At 48.8% G+C, this 26,998-nt stretch overlaps 1 protein-coding gene across 4 annotated transcripts in view; it reads left to right on the forward strand.

The window, feature by feature from the left end:
- ZER1 (zyg-11 related cell cycle regulator) overlaps window positions 1-26,998 on the forward strand; it is a 387,007-nt gene that overhangs the window by 229,016 nt on the left and 130,993 nt on the right. For all 4 annotated transcript variants that reach the window (XM_085614054.1, XM_085614056.1, XM_085614055.1 and 1 more), the window contains 2 exons: window positions 15,502-15,717; window positions 18,646-18,687. In XM_085614054.1, the coding sequence (XP_085470180.1) occupies window positions 15,502-15,717; window positions 18,646-18,687 (258 nt within the window). The remainder of the gene's footprint in view (window positions 1-15,501; window positions 15,718-18,645; window positions 18,688-26,998) is intronic.

The raw sequence follows: 26,998 nt of genomic DNA on the forward strand, positions 1-26,998 counted from the left end.
AGGTTTAGGGGCCATGGTGGGGCCCAGATCCGCTGGCCACCATGCCGAGGACCAGATAGAGAACTGTTTCCCCACCACCAGCACCTCGGTTTTATCAGCATTCAACTTCAAGCAGCTAGCCTTCTTCCATGTTGCTGGGTCAGCGAGACAAGATTTACATTTTGCTGCTGCCCTGTTGTCATGATTAGCTAGTGGTATCACAGGCTGAGTGTCATCGGTGTATGACACAATTCCCACGCCATGTCCCTCAATCAGGTTCGCCAAAGGGCGCATGTATAGGTTAAAAAGAGGCGATCCCAGGGACACTCTCCGCAGTAAAGGGATAATATCCGAGGTGTAAGGCTTCTGTGTTACCTGGAACGAGCGCTTGTAGAGAAAGTCTGCAATCCAGTCAAAAGCTCTGCTTTTTATGCCCTGTGTCTACAATCGATCCAATAGCACAGTGTGTGAGACAGTATCGAACGCTGCGCTAAGATCCAGCAAGATCAGAGCCCCTGTTTTTCCTTTGTCGGCCACTTTGCGTAGTGTCTCAGAGGCCAGAAGCAGGGCTCATTCCGTGCTATATTGTGGCCTCAACCCCGATTGAGTCTCGTGAAGGATATTATTCTCTGTGATGAACTCTGACAGTTGGGAGTTGACGTGTTTCTCAGCCAGTTTTGGCAGGAAAGGAAGCAGAGAGATGGGGTGAAAATTCTCCGGTTTGAAGGGATCAAAAGATGTTTTTTTAAGGAGTAGAATCACCATTGCGTGTTTCCACTCTGCCAGAAGTCGGCCGGCTTCAAATGACAGGTTAAGCAATGAGCAAATGCTGGAAGCCAGAACTGGTAGCCCCAGTTTTCAAATAGCTGGAGGCACCGGGGCTAGCATGAACCAGATTTGATTTTGCCACTGGAGAACCGAGCAACTCTAAGCAATAACCAGATCATTCAGGCCCCACCATTTGGCACCCTGGTGGAAGGTGAAATTTCATCCACCTGACAGCCTGGCAAAAGATAACAAAGGGCACTTGGGTGCCGGATACTTTACAAAACGGATGCAAAATTAGACTTTTGCCTTCATCCTCCACATTCCACTCATATACTAACATCCTACACAAACAGGGAAAGCAGTCTCCCACGGAGCAACAGTATAACATCAATGTTCTCAAGTACTTCTTTCCAGCAGTCACATCTAACTTTATCCTTTTCCAGACAAACCATTGCTCCACCATGTGCTCTCCAAACACTGGTGGTGGAGCGGTTGAAATTTCGCTCCGAAGAAGCGGAGTTCATCTGATACTGGCTGCTAGCCATCACCACCCAAATAACTGCAGTACATCTTATAGCACTTCAGCGTTGGATGCTGTCAGCAGGTACCTTCTAATGCACCTTGAACAGATGCTACTCAGCGCCTGGATAACCTCACTGGTGATTAGCCGTGTTTACAAACCTTGTTTGATTGATTGATTGAACAACGTAGTGCCTTCTAAGGTCCTTTCATAATGCTGAAAGCAGCAAGTGGTCCGGGGATGCTCCCAAAGGCGGACATTTGAAGCTTCCCCTTCCTGGACCCTGCCCATCCTGGGGAGGAGGCTTGGTACCTCGTCCCAGGATGTGCATTGTGTCAGGCCCACGAGAGCAACAGGCTCTCGACCCAGTGGTCCAGAAACATGTCTGGTAGAGGCAGCTGCTATCAGCCACTCAGCCTGGAAACTAGTGGTAGGTCGTTTTTCAGGGGGCATCTCTAAGAATTTGAATTAGAGACTTTATTTATAAAGCGCAGCTATCACTCCGCGAGGAGTATCTTGGCGCTAACGTCATGAGGTGAGGAAAAAATTAACCTGATCGAGACATTTAATCAGAGCAAGACAACAATCATCTGTAATGCCGTAAATCCAAGTTTTTAGGGATTTCCTAAATAAGAGTTCAGTGTTACATGATTTAATCTGTGCAGGGAGCTTGTTCCAGGCTCTGGCACCCAAAAAGGCCAAAGTTTTGGCACCTTTTAGTTTATATCTGAAATTAGGCAATTTAAGGAGATTTGCTGAAGAGGACCTAAGCAGTCTAGTAGTTGTGTGTGGGACAAAGCGTGCCGACAAAAATTTCGGACCAGTATTCATTTTTGCTCTAAAGGTGATCAGGAGAATCTTAAAAAGAATTCTCTTGTGAACCGGGAGCCAGTGAAGGCTGTTCAGAGCAGCAGAGGCTGAGGATCTTCTAGGGAGTTTGAGCACCAGACGTGCTGCTGCGTACTGTACCACCTGCAGCTTCTTTAAAACAGCCTTATTGGCTCCAGCCAGGAGGCCATTGCAATAATCAATGCGTGAGAGTATTAAAGCCACCGCGACAGATTTCCTTGCAGGCAAAGGGAGAAACGTAAACATTTTTTTAAGGTTTTAATTAAGCTAAAACACATGCCCGCTACCGCTTTAGTATGCAGTAGGAAGGAGAGGGAATTGTCAAATTGTACTCCCAGATTCCTAGCAACCTTCACAACCTCCGGTGGTGGAATAGCTCCATCAGGCCAGCATTTAGACGGCTGGAAAAGGACGTCAGCCACTATCGGGAGAATCTCCGTTTTGTCCGTGTTGCATTTCAACTGGTTGTTCATCATCCATTGAAGAACCGCGGTCAAACAATGTTTGAAGTTAATTTGCGTCTCCACGGAGTCATTCTCTATAGAGAGAATCATTTGAGTGTCATCTGCATATGACATAACCTCTATCCCAAATGAACTAATCAGAGCGATAAGAGGAGCCATATACACATTAAACAACAACGGACTTAAAGAAGACCCTTGTGGAACTCCTGCCATAATGGAGCGTTCTGGGGACAAGAACGCACCTAAAGTGACTGCCTGTCTCCGACTGCCAAGAGAAGATTTGATCCACTTCAGCACCATACCAGAAATGCCGCTGCATTCGAGACGTTTCAGAAGGATGTCATGAGAAATAGTGTCGAATGCAGCCGACAGATCTAAAAGAATCAAAACCGCTTTCTTGCCCCTATCGGCAATCATTTTCAGGGAGTCAGAAACTTCAAGGAGGGCCGACTCCGTAGAATGTTTAGGCCGAAATCCAGATTGAAGCGGGTGAAGGATTTGTTGATCTTCTAGATATTTTGTTAGCTCTTATAGGACAAAAGTCTCCGTTATTTTGCCCAACAGTGGGAGAAGCGAAATTGGGCGGAGATGCCCTCTGTGTGCATTTTTCATTAAATCTCACACTGGCATCAGTGTGGGTTTAATGGGCTGCCAAGTTTGATACCAAACTTCTCAGCTTTCAGTTTTGCCATTACGGTGCTGTGGAGTTCGTAATGACAAACTCCCAGCACCATTTACTCTCAATGACAGCACTGCACTTACAATGTCTAAGAATGGACGTAGACACTGTAGGGTACAGGGCTCATGCACCTGTACCCTCACCACTGGTATAGTGAACCCAGCTAGAGGGGTGACTGATCTATGCCAGGGCAGTGGGTTGTAGGCATGGCACACAAGGATGTGTGCCATGTCGACTCTTGTAAGAAACTGGCTCTATATATACTACACCAAAATGAGGTATAGTGTGTATAGAGTCCAAGTGGCCCCAGAGGTAGGCAGAGGTTAAAGTTAGATAGAACCTTACTCTATTTGTGGTAGAGTGGTCGAGCAGTAAGGCAGTATCAGAGGACAGTGTTAAGCATTTGATGTACACACTCAGTCAGCAAATTAATTCACACACTCAAGAACTGAACTCTAGGCCAATTGTTTTTGTATAAAAATATATTGTTGTTTATTTTTAGAACCAAGCAAGCCTGGTACAGGTAAGCATTAAATACTTTTCAGTAATAAGATACTGGATATAGAACAGTTTGAAAATGCAATAGAAATTCTACTTTGTTTGATTTACAAGGGAGCAGTCGAATGTAACACTTAGCAAATAGAGTACATTAGAATGAATAGGCTTTTTCAGTAAATTGCAGGTAAGTTACTTTTTACGTTACTTTTGTAACTCAAGTGCTGGATACCTAGATTCAGCACTGGGCTATTTCCTAGAAACAGGTAAGTAATTGCGTTTTCGTTATTCGCATGATTTTTAAAGAATATTTTCAGATTTCAAAACTCCACACTTGGAAACTGGAGCAGTACATTGAAATGAATAGGCTTTTACAGTAAATTGCAGGTAAGTTACTTTACTCGTTACTTTTCTAAGTCAGTGCTGGATACTTAGATTTAGCACTGGGACATTTCCTGCAAACAGGTAAGAAATTACGTTTTGGTTATTCGCATGATTTTTATAGAATATTTTCAGATTTCAAAACTCCACACTTGGAAACTTTTTGGAGCAGTACATTGAAATGAATAGGCTTTTACAGTAAATTGCAGGTAAGTTACTTTTCTCTTTACTTTTCTAACTCAGTGCTGGATACTTAGATTTAGCACTGGGACATTTCCTGCAAACAGGTGAGTAAACAAGTTTGGGTTATTTGTGCGATTTTTAAGGAATATTTTTAGATTGCAAAACTCCACACTTCGAAACTTTTTAGAGAAAAAGTGTCAATGTTATCCTATGGAGAGAAAACAGGTTAACGGTTCTCAGGTAAGTAATCGGCTGTGGGAGTTAAGGTTCTGGGGTTAGACTCAGGGGTCTCCCAGGGTCAGTGATGCACTGCTGTTGCACCCTCAGCGGCACTAGGGCGGCCGGGTGCAGAGTGTTGAGGCCCAATGTTATCCAATGGGGGATAGGAATCCTCCGGTTGGTGGCTGCTGGCAAGCAGGCCACTGGGTTGTGGGAGCAAAGCTCCTAGGGTTAAGCTCAGGGCACGTTGGGGACCAAAGTAGCAGGGTGCTGTTTTGAGGTTGGGTGCCCTGTTGTTTTCAATGGAGAACCTCCAATGGACAAAGAAACACTGCAGGCTCGGGGACAAGGATCTTACAAGTGTGACCACCACTTCGAAGGGTAAGTTGGGATGTTGTGGGTTGGTTAGGCACTGTTGGTTTGGGCACACAAGGCCGTGAGGCGTCGGGTGCAGGGGTGCCTTTTGACGTGGATTTTCTTACCCGCTCTGGTCACCCCCAGCACAAAGGCCAGGAGACTCAGCCAAACCTGGAAGAGTCTTTGTAGTCTTTCAGGCGAGGAAGAGTAGAGGAAGTGGGTTGAAAGTTGTAGGGCCTACTCTGCCTAACATCGTTCTGTCCAGGTCTGTTCCTTTGGGGAGCTGGCCTACCTCAACAGTCCAGTGCTCCTTTCCTAGCACTTTAGTGTCTTTACCCCACCTTTTTAGTTTGTGTTCAGAGGTGCCTACCTCTGAAAATTCTAACTTACCTAGTCCAAAGCCCAGCTTACCCACAGAAGTTACCCACAGCTTGTGCAACCCCACCATGACCAATAAGGTCAGGGGGCCTAACTTGCTATTTGGCAGGGGTCTAGGCCACCATGCCAAGGACAGTGCTGCCATGAAGGCTAACACCCAGCAGAGGCTACTAACAGCTGTCAGTGTCCAGAACCACACAATTAGCCTTTCACCGGTAGGTAAAGTGGCTAACTTATAGGCTTCTTTGGGTTCTGGTAGCCTGTCTGCTGTTCTAGGGTAGGGGGAAACTACACTTGGTGCTGAACAACCTTCTACCACCTTCTGTTATGTCAGCTGAGGAGCCACCAACTCACGTTGGACAGTTGCCTGACTAGTCAGGTCTTTTTGTTGGCTGGGGGGGACTTCACCAGTGCCAATTGTGGAGGTCTCCTTTACTGGGATATAATCGCCCTGCCCCACTGGAACTGTGACTAACAGTTGTCCATCCTTCCTACATTGTCTCTTCTTTTTCTTTTGGGGCTTGGCTGCACAAACTGCAGGTTGAGCCCCCCCCCAGGTTTCTTGGGTGAGATCTGGCATTGGACAAGTACCTCTCTTTGGCTCAGACCAACCTCTGGGTGGTCATTCCCAAGGAGACAATCAAGGGGGAGGTCTTTACTGATGACCACCTTTCTTCATCTAAGGAACCCAGCTGTTTCTAGGAGCACTACAGCCACAGGTTTAACAGTGACAACCCCTGGGACAGTCCTTACTATTTCTGTTTCCCCTGGGACATACTGGTTTGAGAGACCCAACCTGTCATGCACCACAGTGTGACTGGCACTGGTATCTCTCAGGGCAAGGGCTGGGATTCCATTCACCAGTAGGTGGTGGAAGTGGCTATCTCCCTCTGGAATCTCCAGCTCACCTTTTGGGCCCATTTTCCAGTTGGAGGCTATGAGGGCTTCCTCATCTGAGGAATTATCCTCCAAAGCTACAATGGCAACCCCTGGAGCTACACTAGGGTGTCTTTGGGCCCACCCTCCTGGACAGGTTTTTGGGGGGCTACCTGGGACTCCTTACTTTTATCTTTTAGAGGCTCACTGTTTTTCATCATGGGAGGTTTTGTAACCCCTTTATTCTGGTCACCCCCAGTGGCTGTCCTTGTCACCCTAGTCTTGACCCAGTGGTCTGCCTTCTTTCCCAATTCTTGGGGAGAAATTGGACCTAGGTCTACCAGATACTGATGCAACTGTTCATCAATGCAATTACTGAATATGTGTTCTTTCATAAACAAATTATAAAGACCATCATAATCTTCCACTTTACTTCCAGCCAACCAGCCATCTAGTGTCTTAACTGAGTAGTCTACAAATTCCACCCAGGGCTTACTCTGGGTTTTCTGAGCCCCCCTGAATCTAATTCTATACTCCTCAGTTGTGAGTCCAAATCCCTCAATCAGAGTTCTCTTCATGTGGTTATAAGACCCAGCATCTGCCCCACTAAGGGTCAGAAGTCTGTCTTTTCACTTACCAGAGAACAGTTCCCAAAGGAGTGCCCCCCAGTGAGTTTTCTTCACCCTTCTGGCTTCAGAAGCCCTTTCAAAGGCTGTAAACCACTTGGTGATATCATCACCCTCCTCAAATTTAGGGACAATCCCTTCATTTTCTATATTTTGTAAATTGCTGCCACCATTGATGGGTCCTAGGCCCATCTCTGCTCTTTCTTTTTCTAGAGCCAGGAGTTTGGTCTCTAGGTCTAATGTTTTGGTCAACCTGGCTAGCAGGATGTCCTCCTCATTGAGGCTGTCCTCAATGTCCTCAGTGGTACCTGATCCACCTGTGTGGGATCTATTTACTGAGAGGTTGATTCTTGGAGTCAGGGACACTTGGGCCCTTTTCTCCCTCTGAAGTGGAGGGGGTTGATCTACTTGGTCATCCCCTTCATCTTCTTCCTCATCTGATTGGTCTTCACCATTTTCAGATGGAGGGTCCTTAGCATACCCAGCCAACAGCTCCTGGAGCTTTTGTTTGGTGGGATGGGACCCCATGGTTATGTTTTTAATTTCACATAGAACCTTACCTCCTTGAAAGACAAGTGAAGGTAAGGGGTGAGGTCAAGCTCCTGAACCTGGTCCTCTATGGCATTGGGGTTATTTTCACTAACACCTGGGTTTTTGTTTTGAGGCATTCTTAAAAAAAACTTCTAACCCCTCCAAACCCAGCTAAAGTGACTTTTTATTTTTCTAAAATTCTAAAGGGACTTAATCAAGGCCCTAACAAGAATTTTAGTAATTTTGCAAAGATGCCAATTTGAAAAAAATCTGAACTCTAAAGACAATTTAAGAGTTCTTTCGTGTGATCAGGTGGTAACCACGTAGTCCAACAAAGCAAAGTTGTATATCCCATCGCTGATCCACCAATGTAGGAAGCTGGCTCTGTATATACTATACCAAAGTGAGGTGTAGTGTGCACAGTCCAGTGGAACCCAAAAGGTAGGCAGAGGTAAAGTTAGATAGCACCTCACTCTCTATTTGTGTTAGTGTGGTCGAGCAGTAAGGCAGTATTAGAGGACAGCGTCAAGCATTTGTTGTACACACTCAGTCAGCAAATGATTTCAAACACTCAAAGATTGAACTCCAGACCAATTGTTTTTGTATACAAATATTCTTTGTTATTTTATTTTCTAGAACCAAGCAAGCCTGGCACAGGTAAGCAATAAATTATTGACAGTAGTAATGCAGTTTGTTAACAGTTTACAGTGCATATGCACTTTGTATTGACTTACAGTATGGCTGCAGAGAAATGCAAATACAGTACATGGACTTGAATGGGCTTTTCAGTAAAATACCAGTTGTTACTTTTTTGATTACTTTTCTTACACAGAGTAGTATACATGGATACTACTCTGGGACATTTCCTGTAAACAGGTAAGTAAAATCGTTTTTGTTAAACAGTACAATTTTAAATATTTTTTTTAGGTTTTCAAATGTCACACTTAAAAACTTTTTCAAGAAAATCAGTCAATGTTATCCTCTGGAGGAAAAAAGTGTTATCGGTTTAAAGGTAAGTATTTGGTAGTGGGAGTTGGGGTTCTGGGGGTAGACTCAGGGGTTCCCCCAGGGTCAGGAATGCACACTCGTTACACCTTCAGCTGCACTAGGGCGGCCGGGTGCTGAGGCCCAATGTTATCCAATGGGGTTAGGGGGCCTCCGTTTAGTGGCTGCTGATGAGCAGGCTACTTGGTTGTGGGAGCAAAGCTCCGGGGCTTTAGATCTGGGCAAATGGGGAAACAAAGTAGCACCAAAGGTGCACCCTCAGCGGCACTAGGGCGGCCGGGTGCAGGGTGCTGTTTCGAAGTCGGGCGCCCTGATGTTTGCAATGGGGAACCTCCGGTTTGCAAAGGCACTGCAGGCTTGGGGACAAAGGTTTTCTGGGTGTGACCACCACTTCGAGAGGTAGGTTGGGGGTTGGGTAGGCACCGTCGGTTTGGCCAGCCAAGGCCGTGGGGCGTCGGTTGCAGAGGTGCCTTTTAGGGTCAGATCTTGTTACCACCTCCTGGTCGTGCTTGGGGGGACCTTCCGATTTAGGCTGCAGGTGACTGCTGGAGGAGTTCGCTGGATCTTGGGTTAAGATCGCCCGGAGGACCTCCTTGTGGTGATTGCCCACTCGAGCTCGGGCCGTGCATGGCGTGTGCAGAGTAATGCCTATTCGCGGTGTCCAGCTTGAGCCAGAGGTTGCAGAGGAACAAATCCGGTGTTCACGGGAGACACAGTCTTTGTGATTGAAGCCACGCAGGTCCTCTGGGGTTCTCGAGGTTGCTGGTGGCAGGACACACTGGGATTTCGCAGGAGCAGTTTCGAGGTGGAGAAAGGCCTGTAGGGCTGCGGCCAAGTCAGTGGGCGTCCTCTTCTTAGCTTTAGCACGGCTGTTCAGTCCTCCTTCTTCTTCTCTTCTTGTAGTTGGTTCTTGTCTGAGAAAGCAAGGTTCAGGGGTGCCCTTAAATACTAGATTTAGGGGTGTTACAGGTAGGTAATAGGTTGGGACCAAAGGGTCCCTTCCCTGAGGTGGGTACACCCCCTATTATGCCACCCTCCAGTGGGAGGGGGGCATAAGCCTTTCCCTGGTTGGCTGAGTCCCCCCTCTGCAAGATTGCGGGGACTGAGAGTCGTGCGTCACCTTGCCTCCCCCACCGGAGGGGTGGAGTTGGCAGGGGTGGGCACACCTCTCTTCCTCACTTGTTTTTCCCGCCGGTTCTCCCGCCCAAAGTGGGGGGTCAGAACCAGTGGGGATCAGTTGCTGAAAGCAGCAAGTGGCCTAGGGAAGCTCCCAAAGGCGGCAAACCTTTGAAGCTTCCCCTTCGTGGACCCTGCCCATCCTGGGGAGGAGGCTTGGCACCTCGTCCCAGTATGTGCATTGTTTCAGGCCCCCAAGAGCACCAGGCTCTCGACCCAGGGGTCCAGAAACATGTCTGGTGGAGGCAGCTGCTATCAGCCACTACGCCTGGACACTAGTGGTAGGTCGTTTTTCAGGGAGCTTCTCTAAGAGGCCCTCTGTGTGCATTTTTCATTAAATCCCACACTGGCATCAGTGTGGGTTTAATGTGCTGAGAAGTTTGATACCAAACTTCTCAGATTTCAGTATAGCCATTATGCTGCTGTGGAGTTTGTAATGACAAACTTTCAGCACCATATACTCTTAATGGCAGCACTGCACTTACAATGTCTAAGAATGGACGTAGACACTGTAGGGGTACAGGGCTCATGCACCTGTACCCTCACCATTGGTATAGTGCACCCAGCTAGAAGAGTGACTGATCTATGCCTGTGCAGTGGGTTGGAGGCATGGCACACAGGAATGTGTGCCATGTCGACTCTTCACTTTGCAGGCTGCGTGTTTTGGTACAGAACAAAGGCAGTGTGTGAGTGTAGTGGTACAGGGCCTCTAAGGGTGGCACAATAGGTGCTGCAGCCCTTAGCGGTCTTCGCTGGTCTCAGTTCCCTGGGTACCTATGGTACCATTTACCACGGACTGACCTGTGGTCAGAGATGCCAATTCGGTACAGTTTTGGGGAAACAACACAGGCCCTGGGAACCTGATTGGCAGGGACCCAGGTCACATCAAGTCAAAGTGCATCAGTAGTCTGGCAAAAAGTGGGGGGAATTACTGCAACAGAAACCCAACTTCTCACTGTTAACCTTTATTTTACATAAAAATCTTACTAAATCCTGCCCTCATGATTTTGCTCTATTGGGCTGCTAATCCCATCAGATGTCCTCATTGATATTGTCACCCAAAAACTCCAGTGTTCCACCCAAAAAGTGCAGTTTCTTCCCTCTCAAAGCTGGACTGTATCCTAGCTGGCCCCAGAGGACATGCCGGTTATGCTGTGTTTAGCACCTTGAACCCAATCCCACCTCTTTTGGCAGGACAGTGACATTGTGTCTTGTGACCATCACCAGGGCTGGGTGGCCCACCTCCATCTAGTGTTTTCTGATGCACTTCGGCTCAAGCACTGGCTAGCAGAATAGCTGCACTCAGAGTCTCTGAATGGTTGCCAGATGCTGTTTTAAGTCCATGTTGTATGGACAGTCAGTGGCCTCTTTTAGCCACCATGCCTCAAGGCCTCTGGTTAGCCACATCAGTGGCCTTAAGCTGCGTGGCAGCCTGCTCCATCAGAGTGTGTGGTGTCGCCCTCCTGACAGGCTAAAGCATAGCAAGCTGTTGACAGCCCAATCACTGGCATGGATGGTGTTTCCGTCTGGAAGTCTGAGAGTTTTTCTGTCAGACCTCCTTGGGGAGCTCCCAAAGAATGCAGCCCCCATGTTCAGTGTCTGGTCACTCCTCCCTGCTGCTTTCTTTCATTAAAACATAGTCACATAGTGGAGCTGTTTGTCAAATGTATTGTTTAATTCGGCTGATTGACAGAAAATGATGCCTCAGATCAGCATGTTGTCCTGTTAAAATTGCTTTCAGTTTGAACTGTGTCTTACAGGATTCCACACATTCGCATATATATGAGTTCAAATCAAGTACCCATCATAGAGAACTATGATTACTAGTAACTTAACTTTCCCTCTACTCTTGTGCTGTGGTCTGATCTCCTTGTTTTGTCTCAAGCACCCGGTGCCTGTATTTGCACCCCCAGGTGTCATGTGTTGTCCTCACTGCTGTTCCGTGCTGCTATGGTAGCGGTCTGGTCCTCAGATGGCAGGGTAAGATGCTAGTACCACAGTGGTTTGTGATCTCCTCTGGTAGAGGTCTGGTCCTCAGGTGTAAGAGTAGGATTCCTGTACCACATTGGTTTGTGAGCTCCTCTGGTAGAGGTCTGGTCCTCAGGTGTAAGAGTAGGATTCCTGTACCACAGTGGTTTGTGAGCTCCTCTGGTAGAGGTCTGGTCCTCAGGTGTAAGAGTAGGATTCCTGTACCACAGTGGTTTGTGATCTCCTCTGGTAGAGGTCTGGTCCTCAGGTGTAAGAGTAAGATTCCTGTACCACAGTGGTTTGTGAGCTCCTTCGGTAGCGGTCTGGTCCTCGGTGGCAGAGTAGGAAATCAGTACCACAGTGGTTTGTGATCTCTGGTAGCGGTCTGGTCCTCAGGTGCCAGAGTAGGATGTCAGTACCACAGTGGTTTGTGAGCTCCTTCGGTAGTGGTCTGGTCCTCGGTGGCAGAGTAGGAAATCAGTACCACAGTGGTTTGTGATCTCTGGTAGCGGTCTGGTCCTCCGGTGACAGAGTAGGATGTCAGTACCACAGTGGTTTGTGAGCTCCTCTGGTAGAGGTCTGGTCCTCGGTGGCAGAGTAGGAAATCAGTACCACAGTGGTTTGTGATCTCCTCTGGTAGAGGTCTGGTCCTCAGGTGTAAGAGTAGGATTCCTGTACCACAGTGGTTTGTGATCTCCTCTGGTAGAGGTCTGGTCCTCAGGTGTAAGAGTAGGATTCCTGTACCACAGTGGTTTGTGATCTCCTCTGGTAGAGGTCTGGTCCTCAGGTGTAAGAGTAAGATTCCTGTACCACAGTGGTTTGTGAGCTCCTCTGGTAGAGGTCTGGTCCTCAGGTGCCAGAGTAGGATGTCAGTACCACAGTGGTTTGTGATCTCCTCTGGTAGAGGTCTGGTCCTCAGGTGTAAGAGTAGGATTCCTGTACCACATTGGTTTGTGAGCTCCTCTGGTAGAGGTCTGGTCCTCAGGTGTAAGAGTAGGATTCCTGTACCACAGTGGTTTGTGAGCTCCTCTGGTAGAGGTCTGGTCCTCAGGTGTAAGAGTAGGATTCCTGTACCACAGTGGTTTGTGATCTCCTCTGGTAGAGGTCTGGTCCTCAGGTGTAAGAGTAAGATTCCTGTACCACAGTGGTTTGTGAGCTCCTTCGGTAGCGGTCTGGTCCTCGGTGGCAGAGTAGGAAATCAGTACCACAGTGGTTTGTGATCTCTGGTAGCGGTCTGGTCCTCAGGTGCCAGAGTAGGATGTCAGTACCACAGTGGTTTGTGAGCTCCTCTGGTAGAGGTCTGGTCCTCAGGTGTAAGAGTAGGATTCCTGTACCACAGTGGTTTGTGAGCTCCTCTGGTAGAGGTCTGGTCCTCAGGTGTAAGAGTAGGATTCCTGTACCACAGTGGTTTGTGATCTCCTCTGGTAGAGGTCTGGTCCTCAGGTGTAAGAGTAAGATTCCTGTACCACAGTGGTTTGTGAGCTCCTTCGGTAGCGGTCTGGTCCTCGGTGGCAGAGTAGGAAATCAGTACCACAGTGGTTTGTGATCTCTGGTAGCGGTCTGGTCCTCCGGTGACAGAGTAGGATGTCCGTACCACAGTGGTTTGTGAGCTCCTCTGGTAGAGGTCTGGTCCTCGGTGGCAGAGTAGGAAATCAGTACCACAGTGGTTTGTGATCTCCTCTGGTAGAGGTCTGGTCCTCAGGTGTAAGAGTAGGATTCCTGTACCACAGTGGTTTGTGATCTCCTCTGGTAGAGGTCTGGTCCTCAGGTGTAAGAGTAGGATTCCTGTACCACAGTGGTTTGTGAGCTCCTCTGGTAGAGGTCTGGTCCTCAGGTGTAAGAGTAGGATTCCTGTACCACAGTGGTTTGTGAGCTCCTCTGGTAGAGGTCTGGTCCTCAGGTGTAAGAGCAGGATTCCTGTACCACAGTGGTTTGTGAGCTCCTCTGGTAGAGGTCTGGTCCTCAGGTGCCAGAGTAGGATGTCAGTACCACAGTGGTTTGTGATCTCCTCTGGTAGAGGTCTGGTCCTCAGGTGTAAGAGTAGGATTCCTGTACCACAGTGGTTTGTGAGCTCCTCTGGTAGAGGTCTGGTCCTCAGGTGTAAGAGCAGGATTCCTGTACCACAGTGGTTTGTGAGCTCCTCTGGTAGAGGTCTGGTCCTCAGGTGTAAGAGTAGGATTCCTGTACCACAGTGGTTTGTGAGCTCCTCTGGTAGAGGTCTGGTCCTCAGGTGTAAGAGTAGGATTCCTGTACCACAGTGGTTTGTGAGCTCCTCTGGTAGAGGTCTGGTCCTCAGGTGTAAGAGCAGGATTCCTGTACCACAGTGGTTTGTGATCTCTGGTAGAGGTCTGGTCCTCGGTGGCAGAGTAGGAAATCAGTACCACAGTGGTTTGTGATCTCCTCTGGTAGAGGTCTGGTCCTCAGGTGTAAGAGTAGGATTCCTGTACCACAGTGGTTTGTGAGCTCCTCTGGTAGAGGTCTGGTCCTCAGGTGTAAGAGTAGGATTTCTGTACCACAATGGTTTGTGATCTCCTCTGGTAGAGGTCTGGTCCTCGGTGGCAGAGTAGGAAATCAGTACCACAGTGGTTTGTGAGCTCCTCTGGTAGAGGTCTGGTCCTCAGGTGCCAGAGTAGGATGTCAGTACCACAGTGGTTTGTGATCTCCTCTGGTAGAGGTCTGGTCCTCAGGTGTAAGAGTAGGATTCCTGTACCACAGTGGTTTGTGAGCTCCTCTGGTAGAGGTCTGGTCCTCAGGTGTAAGAGCAGGATTCCTGTACCACAGTGGTTTGTGAGCTCCTCTGGTAGAGGTCTGGTCCTCAGGTGTAAGAGTAGGATTCCTGTACCACAGTGGTTTGTGAGCTCCTCTGGTAGAGGTCTGGTCCTCAGGTGTAAGAGTAGGATTCCTGTACCACAGTGGTTTGTGAGCTCCTCTGGTAGAGGTCTGGTCCTCAGGTGTAAGAGCAGGATTCCTGTACCACAGTGGTTTGTGAGCTCCTCTGGTAGAGGTCTGGTCCTCAGGTGCCAGAGTAGGATGTCAGTACCACAGTGGTTTGTGATCTCCTCTGGTAGAGGTCTGGTCCTCAGGTGTAAGAGTAGGATTCCTGTACCACAGTGGTTTGTGAGCTCCTCTGGTAGAGGTCTGGTCCTCAGGTGTAAGAGCAGGATTCCTGTACCACAGTGGTTTGTGAGCTCCTCTGGTAGAGGTCTGGTCCTCAGGTGTAAGAGTAGGATTCCTGTACCACAGTGGTTTGTGAGCTCCTCTGGTAGAGGTCTGGTCCTCAGGTGTAAGAGTAGGATTCCTGTACCACAGTGGTTTGTGAGCTCCTCTGGTAGAGGTCTGGTCCTCAGGTGTAAGAGCAGGATTCCTGTACCACAGTGGTTTGTGATCTCTGGTAGAGGTCTGGTCCTCGGTGGCAGAGTAGGAAATCAGTACCACAATGGTTTGTGATCTCCTCTGGTAGAGGTCTGGTCCTCAGGTGTAAGAGTAGGATTCCTGTACCACAGTGGTTTGTGAGCTCCTCTGGTAGAGGTCTGGTCCTCAGGTGTAAGAGTAGGATTTCTGTACCACAGTGGTTTGTGATCTCCTCTGGTAGAGGTCTGGTCCTCGGTGGCAGAGTAGGAAATCAGTACCACAGTGGTTTGTGAGCTCCTCTGGTAGAGGTCTGGTCCTCAGGTGCCAGAGTAGGATGTCAGTACCACAGTGGTTTGTGATCTCCTCTGGTAGAGGTCTGGTCCTCAGGTGTAAGAGTAGGATTCCTGTACCACAGTGGTTTGTGAGCTCCTCTGGTAGAGGTCTGGTCCTCAGGTGTAAGAGCAGGATTCCTGTACCACAGTGGTTTGTGAGCTCCTCTGGTAGAGGTCTGGTCCTCAGGTGCCAGAGTAGGATGTCAGTACCGCAGTGGTTTGTGATCTCCTCTGGTAGAGGTCTGGTCCTCAGGTAGAAGAGTAGGATGTCAGTGCCACTGTGGAGTCTCCAGAAGATAGAAGCTTTCAATACCTGAGCTCCTGCCTCAGTGTTGCCCAACCAGTCCTTTGCTTCCACCCCCAGGTGCAGCGGAACTGCTGCCTGACGCTGTGTAACTTTAGCATCCCAGACGAGCTGGAGTTCCAGTACCGCCGCGTGAATGAGCTGTTACTCAACATCCTGAACCTCACCCGCCAAGATGAATCAATCCAGCGCATCGCCGTCCACCTCTGCAATGCCCTGGTCTGCCAGGTGGATAATGACCACAAGGAGGCTGTGGGAAAGATGGGCTTTGTCATGGTAGGTGAGAGGGGCTGTGTGTGAGATGATGCTTAGAGCAGGATATGAGAGAGGGCATGCAACATAGTATCTGAAAGATGTGGAGCAGGAAATGTGAGAGTGTATGCAGCAGAGTATGTGAGAGGCAGAGCAGCAGGAGATGTGAGACAGTGGAGCTGGATATGGTAGTGCTGGAGCAGATTAGGTGAGAGGGTATAGAGCAGGGGATGTGAGGGGGTGGAGCAGGGGATGTGAGGGGTGGAGCAGGGGATGTGAGAGGTGGAGCAGGGGATGTATCAGTAGAGCTGGATATGGGGGTTGGAGCAGGGAATGTGAAGGGTGGAGCAGGGGAGGTGAGGGTTGGAGCAGGTGGTGTGAGGGGTGGAGCAGGGGATGTGAGAGGTGGAGCAGGGGATGTGAATCAGTGAAGCAGGTTATGTGAGGGGGTGTGCAGCAGAGTATGTTAGAGGTGGAGCAGGTTATGTGAGGGGGTGTGCAGCAGAGTATGTTAGAGGTGGAGCAGGTTATGTGAGGGGGTGTGCGGCAGAGTGTGTTAGAGGTGGAGCAGGTTATGTGAGGGGGTGTGCAGCAGAGTAAGTTAGAGGTGGAGCAGGTTATGTGAGGGGGTGTGCGGCAGAGTGTGTTAGAGGTGGAGCAGGTTATGTGAGGGGGTGTGCAGCACAGTATGTTAGAGGTGGAGCAGGTTATGTGAGGGGGTTTGCAGCAGAGCATGTGAGAGGTGGGGCAGGTTATGTGAGGGGGTGTGCAGCAGAGTAAGTTAGAGGTGGAGCAGGTTATGTGAGGTGGCGTGCAGCACAGTATGTTAGAGATGGAGCAGGTTATGTGAGGGGGTGTGCAGCACAGTATGTTAGAGGTGGAGCAGGTTATGTGAGGGTGTGTGCAGCAGAGTATGTTAGAGGTGGAGCAGGTTATGTGAGGGGGTGTGCAGCAGAGTATGTTAGAGGTGGAGCAGGTTATGTGAGGGGGTGTGCAGCAGAGTAAGTTAGAGGTGGAGCAGGTTATGTGAGGTGGCGTGCAGCACAGTATGTTAGAGGTGGAGCAGGTTATGTGAGGGGGTGTGCAGCAGAGTATGTTAGAGGTGGAGCAGGTTATGTGAGGGGTTGTGCAGCAGAGTAAGTTAGAGGTGGAGCAGGTTATGTGAGGGGGTGTGCAGCAGAGTATGTTAGAGGTGGAGCAGGTTATGTGAGGGGTGTGCAGCAGGGTGTTAGAGGTTTGAGCAGGCTATGTGAGGGGGTGTTCAGCAGAGTATGTGAGAGGTGGAGCAGGTTATGTGAGGGGTGTGCAGCAGAGTATGTGAGGGGTTGGAGCAGGGGATGTGAGTCAGTGGAGCAGGTTATGTGAGGGGGTGTGCAGCAGAGTATGTTAGAGGTGGAGCAGGTTATGTGAGGGTGTGTGCAGCAGAGTATGTGAGAGGTGGAGCAGGGGATGTGAGTCAGTGGAGCAGGTTATGTGAGGCGGTGTGCAGAAGATTATGTTAGAGGTGGAGCAGGTTATGTGAGGGGGTGTACAGCAGAGTATGTGAGGGGGTGGAGCAGGGGATGTGTGTCAGTGGAGCAGGTTATGTGAGGGGGTGTGCAGCAGAGTATGTTAGAGGTGAAGCAGGTTATGTGAGGGGGTATGCAGCAGAGTATGTGAGGGGGTGGAGCAGGGGATGTGAGTCAGTGGAACAGGTTATGTGAGGGGGTGTGCAGCAGAGTATGTTAGAGGTGGAGCAGGTTATGTGAGGGGGTGTGCAGCAGAGTATGTATGAGGTGGAGCAGGTTATGTGATGGGGTGTGCAGCAGAGTATGTTAGAGGTGGAGCAGGTTATGTGAGGGGGTGTACAGCAGAGTATGTTAGAGGTGGAGCAGGTTATGTGAGGGGGTGTGCAGCCGAGTATGTTAGAGGTGGAGCAGGTTATGTGAGGGGGTGTGCAGCAGAGTATGTTAGAGGTGGAGCAGGTTATATGAGGGGGTGTGCAGTCGAGTATGTTAGAGGTGGAGCAGGTTATGTGAGGGGGTGTGCAGCAGAGTATGTTAGAGGTGGAGCAGGTTATGTGAGGGGGTGTGCAGCTGTGTATGTTAGAGGTGGAGCAGGTTATGTGAGGGGGTGTGCAGCCGAGTATGTTAGAGGTGGAGCAGGTTATGTCAGGGATTGTGCAGCAGAGAATTTTAGAGGTGGAGCAGGTTATGTGAGAGTGTTGGAGCAGGTTAGTCAAGAGGGCATGCAGCAGAGTATGTGAGGGTGTGTGCAGCAAAGTATGTGAGGGGGTGGAACAGGGAATGTAAGGGACAGTAGGGAATGTAAAAAAGGGTAGAGCTAGGTTTGTGATGTGCTGATTTTAATATGTGAGTAGAGCAAGTTATGTGAGAGGTAAGGTGAGGAGGCACGTATCTCAGTCGACAACAAGGGCAAATGTATATGCAAGACACATTACATAAACAGCTACCCGGCTGTGAGGGGTCCAAAGAAGTGTGAGAATGGTGAAGGAATACGGAGATGAGTATGTGCAGTGGGAAGGGGGAGAGGTGTTTAGATATGGAGAAAGGAATGCAGCTGTGCAAGTGAGGAGCTGGTTAAATTTTGGTTTTGCCTCTCCTTAACCAACAAAGTAATTAGTTCTAATCTGGGGCATATGTAAAAACGGTCCTACTTTTAAGCATGCATCGGAAATTAGCTTCCACTAGCACGGTAGACGAACTTCTTTGTAAGGTTAGGCTGGGGGTGTCTAGGACCAGTAAGCACTGTCTGCCTTAAGGTGATGATCGGAGTTATTTAAAGGTCAGTTAGCGTGATGCTAAAAGATTGCATATCAGCACTGGGACTGTCATGTGGAGGGAGGATTTCAAGGCAGAGGCTTTACCGTGTAGGGCTAAGATTACTTCATTCAGCAGACGAATGTTTGCGAGACTACACTCGTCCTTCATGCCTTTTCTTTACCCTTTGCAGACGATGCTGAAGCTGATTCAGAAGAAGCTGCTGGACAAGACGGTGAGTATCTGCTCTTCGTTGACACAGTTGCACCTTTGAGTCAGAAGGACTTTATCTCTGTAAATAAGCACTTAAACAGTCTTTCCAGTTACCCAAGAATGTCTACAAATGACTCTCATACACATGGATCTCGTCACCACTGCGTGCAATAGAGCGTTGAGTCCACAAGTCATGATGTTGGAGTCAACCTGGGTCTTCACTAGTTCAGTTCAGGGCAAATAGCCTATTGCTGCATTTCCATTCTTCACAGATCACAATAGCCTTAGGTTCTTGTATTTGTAACCTATTAATTCAAAATTAGAATATTGGGAAAAATTAGTTAAGTGCCTAGGTAAAACTGTCTCCACTTTACATGCACTAGAAATAAGCAATATTATCAATGTAGCCTGAAATATCTGCCCCTTTATAATTTAAGTTATAGTAGAAATGAGTTAGGTTGACTTGGACTGTAAAGATGCTGTGGAGAGTCTCAGCCACACATTGAGTGAGGCTGTAGAAAAGCTTTGAAGAGTTTCAGCAACAAATTGAGCTAGACTATAGAGAATGTCTGAAGGGTCTTGACCACACATTAAGTTAGATAGTCTTAATGACATACTGAGTTAGGCTGTAGAGAAGCTGTGAAGAGTCTCAGCGACGTGTTGAGTTAGGCTATAGAAACTCTCCAAAGGTTCTCATCCACACATTGAGTTAGGTTGTCATGATGCTGTGGAAAGTTACAAAGGGCCTTGATCTGAGAAATTTGTTATGAAGGACCTTGTTTTGAGAGCATTGGTATGAAGGGCATTGATCTGAGAGCATTGTTATGAAGGGCCTGATCCGAGAGTGTTGTTATGAAGGGCCTTGATCTGAGAGTGTTGTTATGAAGGGCCTGATCCGACAGCGTTGTTATGAAGGGCCTTGATCTGAGAGTGTTGTTATGAAGTGCCTTGATCCGAGAGCGTTGTTATGAAGGGCCTTGATCTGAGAGCGTTGTTATGAAGGGCCTTGATCTGAGAGCGTTGTTATGAAAGGCCTTGATCTCAGAGCGTTGCTCTGAAGGGCCTTGATCTGAGAGCAATGTTATGAAGTGCCTCGATCTGAGAGCGTTGTTGTGAAGGGCCTTGATCTGAGAGCTTTGTTATGAAGGACGGTGATCTGAGAGCGTTGTTATGAAGGGCTTTGATCCGAGAGCGTTGTTATGAAGGGCCTGATCCGACAGCGTTGTTATGAAGGGCCTTGATCCAAGAGTGTTGATATGAAGTGCCTTGATCCGAGAGTGTTGTTATGAAGGGCCTTGATCTGAGAGTGTTGTTATGAAGGGCCTTGATCCGAGAGTGTTGTTATGAAGGGCCTTTGGTCTGAGAGTGTTGTTATGAAGTGCCTCGATCTGAGAGCGTTGTTATGAAGTGCCTTGATCCGAGAGCGTTGTTATGAAGGGCCTTGATCTGAGAGTGTTCCTATAAAGTGCCTTGATCTGAGAGCGTTGGTATGAAGTGCCTTGATCTGAGAGCTTTGTTATGAAGGTCCTTGATCTGAGAGCTTTGTTATGAAGGTCCTTGATCCAAGAGCGTTGTTATGAAGGGCCTTGATCCGAGAGCGTTGTTATGGAGGGCTTTGATCCGAGTGTTGTTATGAAGGGCCTTAATCTGAGAGCGTTGTTATGAAGGGCCTTGATCTGAGAGCGTTGTTACGAAGGGCCCTGATGCGAGTGTGTTGTTATGAAGGGCCTAGATATGAGAGCGTTGTTTTGAAGGACCTTGATCTGAGAGCGTTGTTATGAAGGGCACTGATCTGCGACCGTTGATATGAAGTGCCTTGATCCGAGAGTGTTGTTATGAAGTGCCCTGATCCGAGAGTGTTGTCCGAGAGTGTTGTTATGAAGTGCCTTAATCTGAGAACGTTGTTATGAAGGACCTTGATCTGAGAGCGTTGTTAGGAAGGGCCCTGATCCAAGAGTGTTGTTATGAAGGGCCTTGATCTGAGAGCGTTGTTATGAAGTGCCTTGATCTGAGAGCAATGTTTTGAATGACCTTGATCTGAGAGCGTTGTTATGAAGGGCACTGATCTGAGAGCGTTGATATGAAGTTCCTTGATCCGAGAGTGTTGTTATGAAGTGCCCTGATCTGAGAGCTTTGTTATGAAGAAGTCTTGATCCGAGAGTGTTGTTATGAAGGGCCTTGGTCCGAGAGTGTTGTTATGAAGGGCCTCGATCCGAGAGTGTTGATATGAAGTGCCTTGATCCGAGAGTGTTGTTCTGAAGTGCCTTGATCCGAGAGTTTTGTTATGAAGGGCCTTGATCTGAGAGCGTTGTTATGAAGGACCTTGATCTGAGAGCGTTGTTAGGAAGGGCCCTGATCCGAGAGTGTTGTTATGAAGGGCCTTGATCTGAGAGCGTTGTTATGAAGTGCCTTGATCTGAGAGCGTTGTTATGAAGGACCTTGATCTGAGAGCGTTGTTAGGAAGGGCCCTGATCCGAGAGTGTTGTTATGAAGGGCCTTGATCTGAGAGCGATGTTTTGAATGACCTTGATCTGAGAGCGTTGTTATGAAGGGCACTGATCTGAGAGCGTTGATATGAAGTTCCTTGATCCGAGAGTGTTGCTATGAAGTGCCCTGATCTGGGAGCGTTGTTATGAAGAGTCTTGATCCGAGAGTGTTGTTATGAAGGGCCTTGGTCCGAGAGTGTTGTTATGAAGGGCCTTGATCCGAGAGTGTTGATATGAAGTGCCTTGATCCGAGAGTGTTGTTATGAATGGCATTGATCCGAGTGCATTGTTATGTAGTGCCTTGATCTGAGAGCGTTGTTATGAAGGGCCTTGATCTGAGAGTGTTGTTATGAAGGGCCTTGATCTGAGAGCGTTGTTATGAAGAGCCTTGATCTGAGAGTGTTCTTATGAAGTGCCTTGATCCGAGAGTATTGTTATTAAGGGCCTTGATCCAAGAGCGTTGTTATGAAGGGCTTTGATCCGAGATCGTTGTTATAAAGTGCCTTGATCTGAGAGCGTTGGTATGAAGGGCCTTGATCCGAGAGTTTTGTTATGAAGGGCCTTGATCTGAGAGCGTTGTTATGAAGGACCTTGATCTGAGAGCGTTGTTAGGAAGGGCCCTGATCCGAGAGTGTTGTTATGAAGGGCCTTGATCTGAGAGCGTTGTTATGAAGTGCCTTGATCTGAGAGCGATGTTTTGAATGACCTTGATCTGAGAGCGTTGTTATGAAGGGCACTGATCTGAGAGCGTTGATATGAAGTTCCTTGATCCGAGAGTGTTGTTATGAAGTGCCCTGATCTGAGAGCGATGTTATGAAGAGTCTTGATCCGAGAGTGTTGTTATGAAGGGCCTTGATCTGAGAGAGTTCTTATGAAGGGCCTTGATCTGAGAGCGTTGTTATAAAGGGCCTTGATCTGAGAGTGTTGTTATAAAGTGCCTTGATCTGAGAGCGTTGTTATGAAGGGCCTTGATCTGAAAGCGTTGTTATGAAGGACGGTGGTCTGAGAGCGTTGTTATCAAGGGCCTTGATCCGAGAGTGTTGTTATGAAGTGCATTGATCTTAGAGCGTTGTTATGAAGGGCCTTGATCTGAGAGTGTTGATCCAAGAGTGTTGTTATGAAGGGCCTTGATCTGAGAGCGTTGTTATGAAGGGCCTTGATTTGAGAGCGTTGTTAAGAAGGGCGCTGATCTTAGACCGTTGATATGAAGGGCCTTGATCCGAGAGTGTTGTTATGAAGTGCCTTGATCCGAGAGTGTATGAAGTGTCTTGACCCGAGAGTGTATGAAGTGCCTTGACCTGACAGTGTTGTTATGAAGTGCCTTGATCTGAGAGTGTTGCTATGAAGTGCCTTGATCTGAGAGTGTTGTTATGAAGGGCCTTGATCCGAGAGTGTTGTTTTGTAGGGCATTGATCTGAGAGCGTTGTTATGAAGGGCCTTGATCTGAGAGCGTTGTTATGAAGGACGTTGATCTGAGAGCGTTGTTATGAAGTGCCTTGATCTGAGAGCGTTGTTATGAAGTGCCTTGATCTGAGAGCGTTGTTATGAAGGGCCTTGATCTGAGGGCGTTAAATGAAGGGCGCTGATCTGAGACCGTTGATATGAAGGACGGTGATCTGAGAGCGTTGTTAGGGCCTTGATCTGAGAGCGTTGTTATGAAGGGCCTTGATCTGAGAGCTTTGTTATGAAGGACGGTGATCTGAGAGCGTTGTTATGAAGGGCCTTGATCCGAGAGCGTTATTATGAAGGACCTTGATCCGAGAGCGTTGTTTTGAAGGGCATTCATCAGAGAGCATTGTTATGAAGGGCGTTGATCTGAGAGCGTTGTTATGAAGTGCCTTGATCAGATAGCGTTTGATATGAAGTGCCTTGTTCTGAGAGCGTTAAATGAATGGCGCTGATCTGAGACCATTGATATGAAGAACGGTGATCTGAGAGCGTTGTTAGGGCCTTGATCTGAGAGCGTGGTTGTGAAGAGCCTTGATCTCTAGCGTTGTTGTGAAGGACCTTGATCTGAGGGCGTTGTTCTTAAGGGACTTGATCTGACAGTGTTGTTATCATGAGCCATGACCCAAGAGCATTGTAATGAAGGGCCTTGATCCGAGAGCGTTGTAATGAAGAGCCTTGATCTGAGAGTTTTGTTAGGAAGGGACTTGATCTGAGAGCGTTGTTATGAAGGGCCTTGATGTATGAGTTACCATGAGACAGTTGTTTCATGCACAGAGATTTTATGCATTAGGGACACAAGGGGTACATCATGGTGGAGCCGAAGGTGTGTACGCATCCTTAGCCTACCTAGTATTTAATTTTTTGGTACTGTCACTAGTGACTTTGTTGTAACTCTCTGAATTCAATATTTCGACTGACGGCCAGATTTAGGAGAAGGATGGTAACAGTTAGCTCCTGGTAGCATTGGTAACTTAATTTAGTAGATAAGTGTGTGTAGATAAGTGTGATTTCTCTAAAGAATTGCGGGTGCCAAGGTAAAACACAGTGCTGGTATTCTGTCCAGCTTTACGTCACGGCTGCTTTTCTGAGGGCTTTACGGCATTCCTTCTCTAATTCAGGCTCACAGAGTGCAGACATTAAGGACATCAGAGTCACGCTCCTTCTAACCTCCTCCTGTCTTAGCATTCACTTTCTACCTGGTCTCCTCTATGACTGCTTTCTGTGATCCTTTTGTTGCCCCTCAGTGGCAGAATTGTTTACATGCTTCTTAAGGTTGCATACAGGAGGACAGGGTATGCTCACACTCCGTGTGTTGCTAGCACTTACTTACACTTGCACTCTTCACCTTCACATACACTCTCATCTGGACAGCCATGTGGTCTTCTATCAACAGTCTAAATCCGTGAGAGAGTCTCATTTGTACACTATATTCTCATGCACTAAAGAAAAGCTCTTTCTCAGTTCTGTGGCTGGTGGTGCATGGCTTTTCTTAGTTGTTGGAGCGATTTGTCTTGTTAATTCCGATAACGAACAAGACTCCTCCATGTTTTGGAAAGTGTAAACTGATTGTGCTTCAACTACTGCCATAGCACCAGGACATGACTTAATAAGCAGCTCTATATATTCATTTTCATTCAGTATCCGCTATCAATCCCACTTCCTTCCTGCCCTTTTTTTTATGACTGTTCTACCCTGTCTTGAGTGCCCCAGGGGCATGTCAGACATGCAGTCTGCCACCTTCCTAGTGTGCTCATGCAGTGCTGTCACTCAGAGGCTCCCCCTCCTTTGTCCTCTTTCCCTTGGTGCCTCGGAAGCTCACCCTCCTTTCTCCTCTTTTCCTTGGTGCTGCGGAGGCTCACCCTCCTTTGTCCTCTTTCCATTGATGCCTCGGAGGCTCATCCTCCTTTGTTCTCTTTCCCTTGGTGCCTCAGAGGTGCACCCTTCTTTGTCCTCTTTCCCTTGATGCCTATTTTGTCCTCTCTCCCATGGTGCCTCACAGGCTCACCCTCCTTTGTCCTCTCTCCCTTGGTGCCTGGGAGTCTCACCCTCTTGTGTCCTCTTTCATGTGGTGCCTGGTAGGCTCACCTTCCTTTGTCCTCTTTCCCTTGGTGCCTCAACCTCCTTTCTCCTCTTTCCCTCGGTGCCTCACCCTCCTTTGTCCTCTTTCCCTTGGTGCCACTGAGGCTCACCCTCCTTTGTCCACACTCCTATGGTGGCTTCGAGGCTCATCCTCTTTTTTTACTCTCTCCCATGGTGCCTCGGAGGCTCACCCTCCTTTTTCCTCTTTCCCTTGGTTTTTCGTAGGCTCACCCTCCTTTGTCCTCTTTCCCATGGTGCCTCGGAGGCTCACCCTCCTTTGTCCTCTTTCCCTTGGTGCCTCAGAGGCTCACCCTCCTTTGTCCTCGTTCCCTTGGTGCCTTTAAGGCTCACCCGCCTTTGCCCTCTTTTCCTTGGGACCTCAGAGACTAAACCTCCTTTGTCCTCTCTCCCTTGATGCATAAGAGGTCACCCTTCTTTTTCCTCTTTCCCTTGGTGCCTCGGTGCCTCACCCTCCTTTGTCGTCCTTCCCTTGGTGCCTCAGAGGCTCACCCTCCTATGTCCTATTTCCCTTAGTGACTCAGAGGCTCATCCTGCTTTGTCCTCTTTCCTGGGAGGCTCGCCCTCCTTTGTACTCTCTCCCTTGTTCCCTGGGAGGCTCACCCTCCTTTGTCCTCTCTCCCATGTTACTTTGGAGGCTCACACTCCTTTGTCTTGTTTCCCTTGGTGTGTCGGAGGCCCACCCTCCTTTGTCCTCTCTCTGTTGGTGGCTTGGAGGCTCACCCTCCTTTGTCCTCTCTCCCTCTGTGCCTTGGAGGCTCACCCTCCTTTATCCTCTCCCCCTTGGTGCCTCAGAGACTCACTCTCCTTTCTCCTCTTTCCCTTGGTGCCTCGGAGGCTCACCTTCCTTGGCCTCTCTGTCTCACCCTACTTTGTCCGCTTTGCCTTGGTGCCTCACACTCCTTAGTCGTCCTTCCCTTGGTGCCTCAGAGGCTCACCCTCCTTTTTCCTCTTTCCCTTAATGTGATGGAGGCTCACCTTACTTTGTCCTCTTACCCTTGGTGCCTCGGAGGATCACCCTCCACTGTCCTCTCTCCCATGGTGCCTCAGAGGCTAACCCTCCTTTTTCTTCTTTCCCTTGGTGCCTTGGAGGCTCACCCTCATTTTTCCTCTCTCCCTTGGTAGGTCACCCTCCTTTGTCCGCTCTCCCATGGTGCCTTTGTCCGCTCTCCGATGGTGCTTCGGAGGCTCACCCTCCTTTGTTCTTTCTCCCATTGTGCTTTGTAGGCTCTCCCTCCTTTGTCCTATGTCCCTTGGTACCTCACCCTCCTTTGTCCTCTTTCCTCTGGTGCCTCAGTGCCTTACCCTCCTTTGTCCTCTTTCCCTTGGTGACTCAGAGGCTCACCCTGTCTTGTCTTTTTTCCCTTGGTGTCTCCGAGACTCACCCTTCTTTATCTTCTTTCCCTTGGTGCTTCAGAAGCTCACCTTCCTTTGTCCTCTCTCCCTTGGTGCCTCGAAGGCTCGCCCTCCTTTGTCCTCCTTCCTGGGAGACTCGCCCTCCTTTGTGCTCTCTCCCTTGTTGCCTGGGAGGCTCACCCTCCTTTGTCCTCTCTCCGATGGTGCTTTGGAGGCTCATCCTCCTTCGTCTTGTTTCCCTCGGTGTGTTGGAGGCTGAACCTCCTTTGTCCTCTCTCCGTTGGTGGCTCGGAGGCTCACTCTCCTTTTTCCTCTTTCCTTTGGTGCCTCAGAGGTTCACCCTCCTGTGTCCTCTCTCCCTTTGGTGCCTTGATGGCTCACCCTCTTTGGTCCTGTTTCCCTTGGTGCCTCAGAGACTCACCCTCCTTTGTCCTCTTTCAGTAGTGCCTCAGTGCCTCCTCAGTCCTGTTTCCCTTGGTTCCTCACCCTCCTTTGTCCTCTTTCCCTTGGTGCCTCGGAGGCTCACCCTCCTTTGTCTTCTTTCCCCTGGTGCCTCAGAGGCTCACCCTCCTTTGTCCTTTCTCCCATGGTGCTTTGTAGGCTCTCCCTCCTTTGTCCTATTTCTATTGGTACCTCACCCTCCTTTGTCTTTTTTCATTTGGTGCCTTCGGAGGCTCACCTTCCTTTGTCTTCTCTCCCTCTATGCAACCGTGCTCACCATACTGAGCCCTCTTTTCCTGGGAGACTCAGTGGCTCACCCTCTTCTGTCGTCTCTCCCCCATTGTGCCTCGGAGGCTCACCCTCATTTCTCCTCTTTCCCTTGGTGCCTCAGAGGTTCACCCTCCTGTGTCCTCTCTCCCTTTGGTGCCTTGGAGGCTCACCCTCTTTGGTTCTGTTCCCCTTGGTGCCTCTGATACTCACCCTCCATTGTCCTCTTTTCGTAGT

Source organism: Triturus cristatus, chromosome 1_2 (assembly GCF_964204655.1).
Source record: "Triturus cristatus chromosome 1_2, aTriCri1.1, whole genome shotgun sequence".
Lineage (NCBI taxonomy): Eukaryota > Metazoa > Chordata > Amphibia > Caudata > Salamandridae > Triturus > Triturus cristatus.